General features: G+C 42.4%; 1 protein-coding gene across 2 annotated transcripts in view; it reads right to left on the minus strand.

Moving 5' to 3' along the window:
• Positions 1 to 8,038: 8,038 nt before the first annotated feature.
• Positions 8,039 to 14,508, minus strand: part of LOC104690276 (ovostatin-like) — a 29,832-nt gene continuing 23,362 nt past the window's right edge. Inside the window, exons 30-36 of one of the 2 annotated variants that reach the window (XM_010400983.3) lie at positions 13,423 to 13,638; positions 13,159 to 13,283; positions 12,873 to 12,963; positions 10,363 to 10,434; positions 9,506 to 9,608; positions 8,657 to 8,731; positions 8,039 to 8,266 (exon numbers count right to left, since the gene is read on the minus strand). In XM_010400983.3, coding sequence (XP_010399285.2) covers positions 8,679 to 8,731; positions 9,506 to 9,608; positions 10,363 to 10,434; positions 12,873 to 12,963; positions 13,159 to 13,283; positions 13,423 to 13,638 — 660 coding nt within the window. In that variant the 3' untranslated portion in view covers positions 8,039 to 8,266; positions 8,657 to 8,678. Of the gene's footprint in view, positions 8,732 to 9,505; positions 9,609 to 10,362; positions 10,435 to 12,872; positions 12,964 to 13,158; positions 13,284 to 13,422; positions 13,639 to 14,508 lie in introns of both variants that reach the window. The other variant, XM_010400982.3, reaches the window with a different exon arrangement.

The following is a 14,508-nucleotide window of genomic DNA, read 5'->3' on the forward strand; positions in this document are numbered from 1 at the left end:
AATGCTGGAAAGCAGTTATTTGATAATTGTACTTAATTTTTTTTCCTATTAATATTGGTACAGTGTCTGTCTGGGATGAGGTTATGAAGTCAGCTTTCTCCGCAGTAGCCTGCTGTGCTTTGCATTTGAGGCTAGAACAGTGTTCGTAACTCACCAGTGTTTTGGCAATTGTTGAAGAGAGCGTGCAGAGTGTCAAGGCTTTCTACTTCCCCCACCTCCCAGCCAAAAGCCAGCAGGCTTGGGGTGGGCAAGGGACTGGGAGGGACTATAGCCAGGACAGATGACCCAAACTGGCCAAAGGGATATCGTGTACCTACCGTATGACACCATGCTTGGCACTAACAGGTGGGGGAAAGGAGGAGGAGGGACAACATATGTGGCAACAGCATTTGTCTTCCAAAGCAACCACTACAAATGCTGAGGCCTTACTTCTCAGGGAGTGGTTGGACATCTGCCTGCCAGTGGGAAGAAGTGAATAAGTCCCTCTTTTAGCTTCTCTTTCACGTGCACCTTCTGCTTTCCTTTTTAAACTGTTTTCATTTCAACCCACTAGTGTATTTGACTTCTTTCCTGGAAAATGGGAGTGAGTGAAAGATTGGGTGGCTGTTTGGCTGCTCCCTGGGGTCAACACACCACTGTACATTATCAACATGGCTAAATACTGTAGACCTGGAGCCAGAGAGCTATGGGTCCAAAGGGAGAGTACCTGTATGGGAACACGATTTTCTCTAATATCCTGATATATTTTGTGACTGTTCCTTCTAGTTTCTTGCTAGTGTGTGAAATTTTCTTCAGTAGAAACACAGGACATATAGGATGGCTGTGAAATGTTTTTCACTTATGCCTTCAAATTTTTCACAGAAGTCTCAAACCATATGGAAATGGAACAGGGCAGAAGTAAGAGGTGTTTCCTCAGAGGTCTCTCTGTGGCATGGTGCGGGTGCTTAGAACACAGACAACAGTCTGAGGTTCTGTTCTGAAAGCCTGCTTCACTGTCTTTTCTGTTGAAGAGGATCTCTACAGACTGTACAGTTTAGGAGCTTCACTAAGTATCAGGCTTTATTTCCTCTGCCATGGAATACCCGTACCAGGAGCTGCCAAGAATAGAAATTCACTGATGAAGGCTTGAACTTGAGCTGACATTGTGAGAAAAAGACATGGTCAGAATTGCATGTTCTTAATTTTTGTGACTTTCTCCAGTAGTTACAAATTTATTGCAACATAACAAAGCATTAATTCCAAACAAGTGGATTTGACAATCATTACCATGCAGAAGCTTTCTGAGGCTGCTTTTGAAAGTTTGATCAGAGGGTCAGGTAGGTTAGGTGACATTCAAAGGTTGTAAAAGTAGAGAAGGGTAGTTGTGTATAGCTTACTGTTATAATGAGCAGGGGTTTTGCCCCAAATATAAGCTGGATTGTGACTTTGGGGCACTTTTGTATCTCCAAGAACCGACACTAGTCACAATGTCTTCTGTGCACATACACCTTCTGAGCAGTAACCAGATCAAGGACAAAGATTACCCATGCATCCCATATCCAGATAATTCTCTGCACCAGTTTAAACCCTCCACTCACCACAATGAAGAAGGTGCATGTGGTAAGGAAATACACAAACAAAAAATGCAATCATCTCTAATAGAGAAGTTATTGCATCAATATGTTTGCAACCAAACAAGTCTCCTGGGTGAAAAAAAGCCTTTGTACACAACAAAGGAAACTAGAGGTCATCCCATCTTCTTGGCTGTAACATATAACAATTTGTCTTTCACAGGAAAATCAAACAACGTTCTACTGGATACAACAAAAATGTTGTTTTCAGGGTTATGAAACCATTGACTTTTTTAAAATGATTTTTTATCATTATTATTTGCTGACTGCATGTCTTTGCTTTTCAGATCCTACACAGTCTTTTTAACTCAACTGCATGTGTGCAAGGAGCTTGTGAAGATTGCTCTATGGGGAAGTTAGACAGATGATACTTCAACACCAGGTCACAGGACTGTATTTCATAGAATCAGAGGATGGTTTGAGTTGAAAGGGACCTTAAATACCATCCAGTTCCAGCCCCTCTGCTGTGGGCAGGGACACCTTCCCCTGGACCACATAGCTCAGAGCCCCAGCCAGCCTGACCTTGAACACTCCCAGGGATGTGGCATCCACAACTTCTCTGGGCAACCTGTGCCAGTGCCTCACCAACCCCACAGTAAGGAATTTCTTCCTAATATCTAACCTAGACCTACTCTCTTTCAGTTTGAATCCATTCCCCCTTGTCCTGTCACTACCTGGGCTTGTAAGTTGTATCTCTCCATATTTCTTGTGGCTTCAGATACTGGAAGAGGTTCTTGGTTTTGGGTAATGTTGGAGAAATGTCTGTATACAGACGGATTATCTTGCATTCTTGACTCAAAGGGAGCTTTTTGCCAGGCTAACTTTGAGTGTTACCTGAGCCATAACTTCAGACCTCAGTTCCTGGTGCTTAGCTGTAGCACATAGAGAGAGATCTGTGTGTTTGTAGCTGGAGAGTAATGAGAGGAAGCCTTGGCAATAGTAGAATGAGCTGTTTGATTTAGTTAAATTTGGTTTACTTACCTTTATTAAAACATGTTCCACCAGCTAAGTACAGATAGTTTTCTGCCACTGAGAGGGTCCTGCTGCAGGCATAGTTAGCAAAAATTGTGCCTTTATCGTTGTGGTTTGGTTTATTTGAGGCACTAGATAAGTTCTACCAGTAAAAGATTATCTTTACAAATAAAATCTGTCCTGCTGTGAAAAGCTACAGTAATACTACTAAGCTGCAATTATTTTTTTCATATAGAGCTGCTCAGTTACAGTAATTTCTCTGTCTTTCTGTATGATTTCTTGACCTCAGTTTCACTCACTATTACTCAAAAGAGCTCTATCTCTTTCCTGTGGGAATCATCAAATGGCTCTGGGAAAATTACAACAGTCTCTGGAGCTCCAGGTTTTTTTCCTGTTTTTGAAGCATTTGTGGCTGCTCACATTTCATTTAGTTCTAGTACTCCTTCTCACTCATGCAGTCTAAAGCCAGCTTGGATGTGTCTGCAAGGTCTGTAACCATATATTTGTGGTGTAGGCACTGTCACCTTTCTTGTGAATGGCTTAACTGCTGCATTCAGAAGAGGATCAACGCAAAGAAACTTGGCTATTAAAGCTACAAAAATTAGTTGAAAAGCACTGAATCAATCTGTGATTTTGGCTATGACTGCTTCCTATAAAACCTTCCTTAAGAAGATTAGATTGTAACAATTTGTTTAGACATAGTAAAGGTTGAAATGCTTGGTTTGGCCCAGGTGTTTGGGGAACAATGCTGAAACATGGTAACTACAGATAAAGCCCTGCTCGGTCAATAGGGTCTCTAGTCAAGCATGCAAGATTTCTTTCATTGTTCTAAGACGTGAGCCTTGGCAAAGCCCTCTAGCAGCTCTGCAAGCTAAAAGGATAGTGAGGTCATAGAAGAAAATAAGTATATCCCTAGTGGAATAGTTGCAGCTTGCAGTGATTTTGATGAGTGATGGAATTTTTTTCAACAACATGTGGTGGGGGGGGCGGGACCACAGTTTATTTCAGTGGTCTATGATGCCTGAAAAAAGCAGCCATATAAAAGATGGAGGTAGTTGAAGGTCAGCCAGTTGCAAGGATTCTGTTATGCCAATGACTCTGTTGAGTGAGGATGGGTCATCCATAACCTGTTTTCAAAACTGCGATCTTTCTTCATGTAAGTGTAGAGGCTGAGGTCTGAGCAGGCATAACTGTGTGAGCTGAACTACTGAGACTGTCTTTGCTGTGCAGCTTTGGTGACAGACACCAGAGAAAGGTGAGTGAAGCTGGAATCCGAGTACTGTCACTGCCCCTGCACAAGCCTCAGAGTGGATGCTAGTGGATATACAAATTAAATTATCTTTCCTAGTTATACACAGATTACCTGGCAGCTTTCAGGCTAAGCTACGAATGCAGTGCTACAGTTAGGCTAAAAAGAGAGTCTGCATTACTTTTGGGAAGGCTTTGCAGTTTTACTGTCCTGGCATGGACAGGAACCAGAGTTTTTCAGCCCTCCTTTCTTTGTGGTCTTTATAGGCAGCATCAAGGGTTCAGCCCAAATGCGAAGAGGTTACCAATAAAATATCTGAATAAGCCGCTCAAAAAATCTCAGGTGCTTAGTAATTCATTCTTCACACTTGCAAATATAAATCAGGTTTTTATGACAAAGGGGAAAAGAAAATACTTAACAATGAGTATCAAGAGGGGAACATTTGACGTGTAATTCATAAAATATAAGTAGTTAAGCCTTCCCCTGTGGTGGGACAACTAGTCTGGCTACATGCTGCCCCCCTAAACCTCTCATGCCAGCAATCAGCTCATGACTGGTTCTGAGAAATCATCCTGTGTACCAAGAGCTGACACAAGCTGCACAGGATTTTGTCATGCATTGGCTCTCCTGGCTACCAGAAAGGTGTCTAAGACCAGCCATCTCTAGCATGCTGAGGGATGCCCAACTCATTCTCTGACCTTTTCATCTCTGACCAAACCCCTAAGCCTTTGTTTCTATTTCACACCTGTGCACAACTATCCTCTCTTTACAGCTTCAACTTCTGCACTCTGAAGGTAGAAGCTTTTACTTTCATTTCAGGTGAAAACTCATGACAGACACATGTGGAAAGAAGTAGCTCTCTGAGGCTTTCGTATTGCCATGGCTTTTCTCTGCTTTATGGAAAGCCTGTTTTTAAATTTCATTCTGCAGAAATAACTCATAAATGTATTGTAATGACAGATTTGTAAGTGTTTGAGGCTCCATTAGTCCTTATTTTCTGCTCCTTCCCTGGCTGGTTGCCCTTCTTCTCTGGATTGAATTAAGAAGGGTCATACAGTTCTGCTTTCCCTTGGGATTTCAGCCATCAGCCTACAGATCCTACAAGGGCTTTACTGATGTAATCATACCCCTAAAGTCCTTTCCTGGAGCTGCAGCCACTGTTGACATAAGAGACTTGAACTCTGAACTGCAGGTTGTCTGTGGGAGAACTGTGAAGGAGCAGTGTTTGTACATGTGTCTTTGGATGCAGCTTTGTGGGCCAAAGGAAATTTCTTGGTCATATTTTCTGGGAAATGCTGTATGTCTAATCCAACTGCTCTGAGAAAGGAAGTGTGGATCTCACTCTAAGGCTGTAAAATGATGTTATCAGAACCAAAAGTTCATAGGAGTTGAATGCAAGATGTAAGACTTACATCTTTTAGAGCAGGGGTTACCTCTTCTGATTTCTTTGAAGTCTGTCTTCAATGTAGGCATGATATTGCTAGGACTTGAATGTGAAAGAGAGCTTGGGGTTAGGAGTCTCTCACAACTGACTGATAACACTAAACATTGGAGCCTCAGTCCTTGTGAGTACTTTGATCTTTTTGCCATTGACCAACATCTACCTTCTAAATCCATTTGTTGTTGTTGCAAAGGCTTTTTCTTTCCACGACGACATACCAGAAATGGAACTTGTTCCAGACACATTATGGAAGGCATGCAAATGCTATTCAGAGCCTGCAGCTTTCTCTCCCTTTATCTGTTATTATTATCTACTTGGCAGCAAAACAATACTCTTGTGTTACCCGGTATATTAATTGCACTACTTTAAGGATGCCCCCCAGGGAGAGCCTGTTTGTGCCTTCAACCCCTGACCTTATGCCTGAAAAGTTTTTTTGACCCATTCCCTTCACATAAAGGCTATTTCTGCTTTGTCTGCAGTGAAAATATATTCTGCAGCTATACACTGAACTGCTGAGCACTGTACAGAACAAGCTGGAGGATCTGTCCTTGATGAAGACTTGTCAGTCTTTATTATCTTTTATTAGCTTCCTAAACAGTTGAAGTTTCCAAGTTGTCTCAGGGCAAATAAGCTGGCCTCAGGCAAACAGGGAGTCAGAGAAAGTCCTGATTGTCCTCTTTTGAAGAGCTAGGTGGTTTTTATTGTTATTGACCCATAAATGAACAGCACTAGGCAAAACTGTCTGCTGGAGAGCACTGTGTGGAAATGAGGGAGTGACTGGAGCATCACATCCATGTCTAGTGTCACTCATAGTTGCTTGTAGCACAAGTGCTTTGCTATTACACAAAGCAGTGGCAGAGTCCTGGCAGTTTACACCTCTGTAAAAACCCCCCAGACCCTGTCCTGGCACATTCCCTTGGACTACAGCAGATGGGCCCCATAGGAGCTGCTGGAAGAAGTGTAAGGAGGTAGATGATCTTTTTTGCACACTGAAAGTAAAAGGGAAGATTGATTCATGATAATTTTAGAGCTCTAGAGCATCTTTTTAACTATAGCAATCAGAGTAAGGAAACTGAGTGTAAATGTATCGCATTTGGCATTTTTGGAGATGGGATACAGCCCTTACTATTTTCTGATTGATTCACATGGTCCTACAAGCTCAGTATCTGAAGCTCCTTTCAATTGTCACATCTTTTCATCTGACTTGCATTGAGATTAAGCAAACTGAGTTTGTGAAGCAGCAGGTTCACATGATGCAAGTTCCATGAGAAAAAAAAATTGATTCAATAGTTGCACTGCAGTTAAAAGAGTTAAAGAGGTAAAAGAAGGCTGTAAAACACAGATTTTGCTAGGTACTGCTGGCATTGTTTTATCCACTCCCTCTCAGCCTAGTGCTTTGGGAATTTGTAGTAAAATTTAAATGCTGTGCTTCTGAAAGAATCTGCATTTCATATCAGTTTCCATCTGACCAGGCTTGCAGTTGGCCATTCACTGCAATGGCATTAAACAAAGGCTTTTGTTTAGCAGCAGGCTGAGTTTACACAGCTGAGGAAGGTGGATTGAAGTAGCCTGACTGACCCCTCTTGAAGCTCACACAATCTTTTTTTGCTGACAGGGATGGGAGAGCAAGGGGGAGTTTAGGGTCAGAGAAAAGCAACTTGTCCCCTTAACATCTGCAGAGTCATAACTTATTTCTCAGCATGTGTCTGTCTGTAGCAAAAGTCACCCCAGGTCTCATGCAAACATGAAAAAATTGTTTTCAGTGTGACTTTTTGGGTCAAGGGTTGTGCCCAGCGGTTGCTTCTGATGGGAAGAGAAATGCTGGGGGTAGAAGCTCTGTGTCTTGAGCAGAATTGAAAGAGTTAAAACCCACTCACCTCACAATATATTTTTTCTCAAAATATCGTTATTTTTTTCACAAGGTAGAAATTCCACCAGAATCAGCAGGGAAGAAGCTACTCTTGTTTGTTGGTAAACCAAGCTTAAATGCAATTAAAATAAAAAAAAAAAGCAGAGAACGCCATTCTCACATTTCTGTCCTTCTTAAGGAAAGTACCCATAAATGTAAGTGGCATATGTGCTCATAAATGTTGTTTTATGCATTAAAGTGCCCCTTCAGGCTCACCTGCACGCACAGTGCTACCACATGAAAAGCTGCTCTGTGCCTGATGCTTTCAAATGCCAGAACGCTGAGAGAATCAGTGCATGGGGCCACGTTCTCAAGGGTGTTAAGGCACTTAGCTCACATCTGCCAGAATCTAAATTCACAAAGAGCCTTAGGTTCCTATGTACAGTTCTTCATCTCTTTAGTGCAACTCTCTAGCTGCTTCCCAAGGTTTCCTAGGTCCTGGTGTTGCTGAATTGCTGAAGTCTGCTTTTTTTGCCTGAGCCCCAGTGCCACTCTCAAGCTGAACACCCTTCTGCTGGTTAGCTTCTGTCATCGTAAGCTCCTTGTGGATATCTTTGTTTTTCACTCCCTCCAAACCATTTTATTTTTCTCCCTCCAAGGGCTCCATTGGACCCACCATTCCTCCCTAACCCCTTTTCCAAGTTTCTGTGTTGCAACTGTCTAATTTTTCCCAGCAATTGCCTTTGGATGGAAAGCTTCCATCACATGGGTCAGGGCCCCCATCATGGCTGTGCCACAAAAAGTCCTTGATGTCAGGAAGTCGTTGATTGACCTGTCCAAGCTTTGAATATTTTAGCTTATAAAATACCTTGCATCACCCAGTTCTAGATAAACCAAGGAGTGGAGACTGGGACAAATACCATTGCTAATCAGAATGTTTTATTACAAACAGCAGTAAAACATGAGATGCTAATCTGAAGAAAATCTTTCTAAATAGAGGCAAAACCTGCAAAAAAGTTGTCTTCCTGTGAGTAGAATTCTGCCATCTGTAAATGATTCAGTTCAATTGCTGAAAAAGGTGAGGATCAAAGTAATTTCTTCAGGATTTTCCTTCTGGGTAATGGAAAGACTAAAACAAGTAAAACCTACAGAAGCAGAAGGAGCACATTATTCTCTGAGATTGGGATTTCTTAAGAGGAATCTATGGCCAAGAACACACATTTCAAGTGTTTACCTTTACACAAATCTCCCACTGGAATATGTCATAAGTTTCAAAACAAGATGGATGGTCAGAGTCAACAATTGCACAGTTGTCTCCCTTGTCAGGAAAAGCACTTTATCTGCAGTTTCTAATCCACATTGACCCAAAGTTCTTTTTGAAGTGTGGGCCAGAATGGGTCATTCTGATCTACGGCAATATGGGGTTTGCTTATTCCTCATTATTCTACATGTTTTTCATTGTGCTCCCAGAAACAACCAAGTCTCTTATCCTTTTTGCTCTACAATTGCTCGCCTGGTACTCTCTGAATCATTACCTCTTCTGGCACACATCTGGTTTCATTTGGAAGGTGGGGAGCAGGGTGTGTTGTACTCTGAAAGGGCATATTCGTCTGGAAAGAAGAAAGGAAGAAGACATTTGTATGAGAGTAAGAAATCATTCTGACCCCTGTCTATCTGCACCTGTCACTAACACACTACAAAACAGAAGACATTTGATAAATTTTGTGGTAGACTCCCAATTGTCAAGGCCCCCAGTTGCAAGGGTGCATAGTCAGAGACCAGTGCACTCCTCTGGCTATGTTTGTTAGGACACATCATTGCTGTCACCATGCAAGATGTGGATCAGGCGGCAGAAAACACACTCCAGGGTCAATTCTCTGACTGCTGCTGCTGCTAATCTGCGAGGATGTTCAAGAAAGGTGGTCAGGCACTTAATTTTATAGTTTTGTTTACTTAAACTCCTCTTTTGTTAAGTGGGACTGTCATTCCTACTTAAGCATTTAAATTCCACTAAGGAAGGTCTTTTTGCTGCAGTCTACTATGGCAATATTAAGTAAAAAAATTAGATAATGCAGTTCAGGGAAGTCAGGAACACTGCTGCCTTTGAGTTATTGATTTTAACCATCATGACCAAACTGTGGAAAGAAAGTAGAACCACACTTCTTTTTGTATGTGCTTTGTAAGAAAGAAACTCCTCATGTATCACTTTCTTAACTGCTTAATGTTGAAATGAAGCAAGAAATGAAAACACTGGAGGACAGGAACTGCCTGTGCTCTGCAAAACCTTTGCAGTCTAGTAATCAAAACCAGCAGAATTGCTAAGTGGGTCCCCCCTTGTCTCTCCTTTGATATCACAGGTTTTATTGACTGCTGGGATCACCTACCTGTTTCATAATAATCATATATATGTACAGGCACAGGTTTGATGTCTGAGACAGGCAGGCTTTGCTCCACACCAAAGGAGAAGCTGATTTCCTTCTGGGACACCTGGAAATGACACAACAAGAAAATGCATCAGAATTTTCATAACTATGCCTGAGGCTAAGGTTGAGCAAATTAATTTCTGAATCAGACAGTGTGAAAATGTGTCATTCTACTGGTCCCTCCAGTTTGTAAACTTGATGTCAAATCAGATAATTGTTTAAAAGCTGTTGTTAAATACATTTTATTGCTAAAACTATGTGCTCTTTTCTTTCTTCCTCTTCCTATTTCCATTGCCAATTATCCCAACCTAATTCCCTGCTAGTGTGGTTTTCAGCACATCGGCATTCATCCTGTAATTGAAAATTACTGTATGGAAAATAGTTTGTTTCCTTGCCTTTTCCCAGCTAAAATCACCTTCAGTACCCCTAAGAATCTCCTCCATACTTTCCTCTCTCTAATTACTTTGATCTCAATAGCCCCATTCTCCCCTGTGATTCTGATCCTCATTCCATACTCTTGCAGCCAAATATACTGAACTACTTTCCTCCTTGCTCATCTTCCTCTGATTTTCAAGCTTCCTCTGGAGTGAGAAGACTACAGATCGACCGATCCATCTATCTATCTATCTATCTCTCTCTCTCTCTCTCTCTCTATCTATCTGTCTATAACCATTTAATTTTGGATTGAGTGAAGTACATCTTTAAGGCATGTGTATATGTGTATTGTTAATATGCCATTAATAAGATTTTTCTTTTATCTGGGAGCATGTTTTAAACTTCCAGTTTAATAAAACCGAAAGGAAACCTCCCAGACTTACCTTCTGAAGGTAGAAGAGTATGTGGTTGTTCTTGATGTCTACACGATCCACAACAGAATTCTCATACCGAAGCTTTAAACAAGGCAAAATACAGCAATGTTAGCCCGGGAGACTTGTCAAGGAGACTTAGAGATTCCACAGCCAAACGCATTTAAAGCGGCTGTCGCGCTCCTTTTATGCCACCCCGCCATCTAGTCGCCAAAAAAAGAAATGCAAGTTGGGTGTTTTTATAACCTGATGCATCCAGACTAGTCACAGTGGTGAACAATTTTACCACTCGGCTTTGATACTTGTGACTTTTATCATCAACCTAAACATGCTCTCATTTCAAAGAGAATTTACAATTAATTTCTGCAGCTCAAGCTCATTTGCTAGTCCATTGTATGTTTCAAATAATGAAAGTTTAAAAACATTTAGAAAAGAATGTGAACAAAATTATTTTACTATCAAAATATACAAACCTAAAATATTCCAAACTTTGAAAACCAGCTATTTTTCCCCCAAGTGTTTATGAAGAGGAGTAGGATGCCAAACAGAATAGCATCTCAATAGAAAAATCTTCCGAAGAGAATTTATTAATTTCATACAGTTCTAGCCAAAAAACAAACTCAGGCCTGAATGCTGAATGATTATAAGTGCACAAAGCTATGAGCAGACTCTACAAAGAACTTCATTCTTCTTTTATCTACTTGAAAATTCAGCTCATGGCTTGAAGCTAACTCATCTATAGTGAATCTAAATTGCATTAGGAACAGAAATGAGGTGCTTATCAGTGCTGTCCCAAGCATTCTCATCATCATAACCAAGTTTCTGGATAATAAAGGAGGAAGATCAATACCCGCTTTCTTTTGTTGTTTATGAAACTGTACTGGAGAGGAAGAAATAACCTTTGTCAAAGGGATAATAATGCAAAATGCCAATTAAAGCAATTAAACGATGGTGGAAGTATTTCTCACATGGATTCTGTTAGGCTGTGTGACTACAGACTCATACACACAAACACTAAGGAGCACAGGGAAACCCCAGCAACCTGAGCTGAACCACTAGAGCACTCTGACCTGGTTCCCATTGGAGCTCCCACAGGACAGCAGCCAGTCCATTGTCAGCAAGTGAGACCCACCAGGTGAGTCAACAGCAGAATATTCCCAGATCAGCTTGCAGACTGAAGGGGAATGCTGCCTATAGACCATGGGGCTGACTATGAGATGCTGGGACTCATGAAACAGGTGTTTAGGGGAAGAACCAGGAGTAAAAAAGAGAGGGATAAAATCCAATTGGATGGAAAAAGGGTGGAAAATTAGATAAAAGAGGCCAGTTACACGTTAACAGGTTGGTGGTTAGCACATTTGTCTGCCCTGCACCTGGTCACCACAGCCTCTCCTGCCTTCTTATTAATCTCTGCTCCTGACAGTTTTCCAGGGTGAAAGGCTCTCTATTCTGTGTGAACGTGTGTGTGGGGAGTGACAGTCACTGAAGAGAGGATCAGAGATCACAGGGACCATGTGCCTGGAGTGCCAGCATCCTGAGACACCAGACTTCAGGGTTCTTGTTGGGGTATGTATGTCAGTGTGTGGTTACTAGTGATAAACTGGCCTAGCAGCCAGCTACTGAGTCAGGCATAAACCTGACCCGGGTATTGAAGGCACCAGAGGATCCAAGACAGCTACCAAAGAGACCAGTATGTCCGAGCCATTTTCTGGAGAAATCATATGGTCTTGGAGGAGGACACTGGTCTGGCTATTGGTCTGGAGCAGCTGGTGGACACTCATTTGCCTATGTCTCTGTATGTGTCTGTGTGACATCACTGTGAGACCAGGGAACCCCAGCCCATCTGCTGCATGTCTAAGACAGCTTAGAGAGGTCCCACCACGCATACATGTGGGTGATGTGGACCTCAGTTCCAGGCACTGAAGTGGGGCTCAGGCCTTGAGCAGGCACATGTCCATATGCCACCAACTCAACAGAAGAAGGGTTCAAGGGCAGCTACTGGGCAGACTGAGTGCCTGAGGTCAGCTACCATAAGGACCCACATTGTGTATTTGCATGTATATATGTGCATGTGTATATTTATGTATTTATTTATTTACCTTTTCCACAAAGTAGATTTTAAGCTGATCATGCAGAAAAGGGAACAGGATAAGGCCATTTGTGCTATCTGTGTTTGTGGAAGTGCTGTCTTTCCTGTCTACTACTCTGTGTGGCCAGCATGTATATTATGGATATATGGATATATATGTGTAGTGTGCATGTCTGCTTATTGGGAATGCACACTGAACCTTGCTGTTGGTTGGACCTGGGGATACGAATTCTTAGCTCTCCTGGGCTACTGGATTTGGCAACTCCCAACAGATTTGTCTTCAACACATAAACAGCTACAAATTTGAAACACAGAGTATGTGAGAGAAGGACTTAGTAGTGCTCCCATGGGCTCAAATTTGCTAATCAGAGACTATTTTTATCAACTGCCTATGTTTTTAGGCTTTCTTATTCACGTTGGTCCCATTTTTCACCTTTTTCAGGGAAGATTCTTCAGGAACAAAACCTGAGAGCATTTTCACATCAATAATAGCCATGTTGGAGACGTTGCGGTTTCCTGTGTAACTAAAATGAGAAAAATTCTGTTAGTCTGTTTTGAAAATGAAAAGGAGAGCAGTGAATGACATTTTTAGCTCTCAATAATCCTGTTTTTTCTTCCTATAGCTTCAGGGAAGCCATTAACTGCATATACTTAGATGCTTTCTCAGATGCTTTATCAAACTGTGAATGCAAGGGGGTATGTCAGTGAAAGGAAGTTACCTGGCAGAGAGAACAAGGTCAAACTTTGGTGGATAGTTGCCTGTGCAAGACACATTTGCCATCCTTATGGACAGAGAAAATCCCGCAACTTTTTTTGGCAAATGGATGTTGTATCTCAGGGTGGTCTAAAAGAGAGAGAAAGTGTGAGATGGTCACAGACTTAAAGGGTTTTATGTCTCCAGCACAGCATGTGGAGAGGAATAAAGCATGGGGAACCCCCTGCTGAGTTCCCAGAGGGTGGTGCTGAGTTCCCAGCTTACTTACCTGCAGATAGACACAGTCAGTGCCTTCCACCTCCACACTGTAACTCCCTGGAATGGTGGGTAAGGAAGTCTGCTGCAGTAAGAAGCGGTTCTCGTCATTCACCTGGAAAATCTTACTGGGGGACTCCATGAAGTGGACTTTGACCGTATTAAGACTTTTTTTGGAGAAGGTGAGGTATCCGTATTGGGCTAAAGCTTGGAGAGCAACCACAGTGTCCTGAAAAGAATAACATGATCCAAATTAGATATCCAGGTGTAAGATGGTCGGTGAGATTAGCACAGATCCTATTTCCCTGATGCTTTGTCGGTACTCATAAATGCAGGGGGGCTCTGCAAAGAGCCAAGGAGACAAGACACGAGTTCTTGTAGAACCCCTCCTGGTGGACAAAAAGCTGCCCCTGAGCCACCAGTGTGCTCTGGTGATCAGTAAGGCCATCTGTGGTACATTAGGAAGGGCTTTGGCAGCAGGTTGAGGGAGTTGATCCTGCCCCTCTACTCAGCCCTAGGGAGGTGTATCTGGATTGTTGTGTCCAGTCTGGGCTCCTCAGTACACAAGAGACATGGAGCTCCTGGAGCATGTCCAGAGGAGAGTGACAAAAATGATTAAGGGACTGGATCATGTCTTGCAAGGAAAGGCTGACAGAACTGGGCCTGTTCAGCCTTGAGAAGAGACAACTGAGAGGGGATCTCACAAATATCTGAAGGGAGGGTGTCCAGAAGATAGATCCAGGCTCTTCTTGGTGGTGCTGAGCAATAGGACATGAGGCAATGGGCAGAAACTGATGCACAGGAAGTTCCACCTGAATATGAGGAATAACTTCTTCGCTGTGCAGGTGACCGAGCACTGGAACAGATTGCCCATAGAGGTTGTGGAGTCTCCCTCACTGGAGATTTTTGAGAACTGTCTGGACACAATCCTGTGCCATGTGCTCTGGGAAGACCCTGCTTGAGCAGGGAGGTTGGACCAGATGACCCGCTGTGGTCCCTTCCAGCCTGACCCATTCTGGATTCTGTAATTCTGGAGCAACAGATTTTAATTATCCCAGAAGACCTGGGATAATGTTGTATCAGCAGTGACTGCTGTCCA

This window comes from Corvus cornix, chromosome 1 (genome assembly GCF_000738735.6).
Source record: "Corvus cornix cornix isolate S_Up_H32 chromosome 1, ASM73873v5, whole genome shotgun sequence".
Taxonomy (NCBI): Eukaryota; Metazoa; Chordata; class Aves; order Passeriformes; family Corvidae; genus Corvus; species Corvus cornix.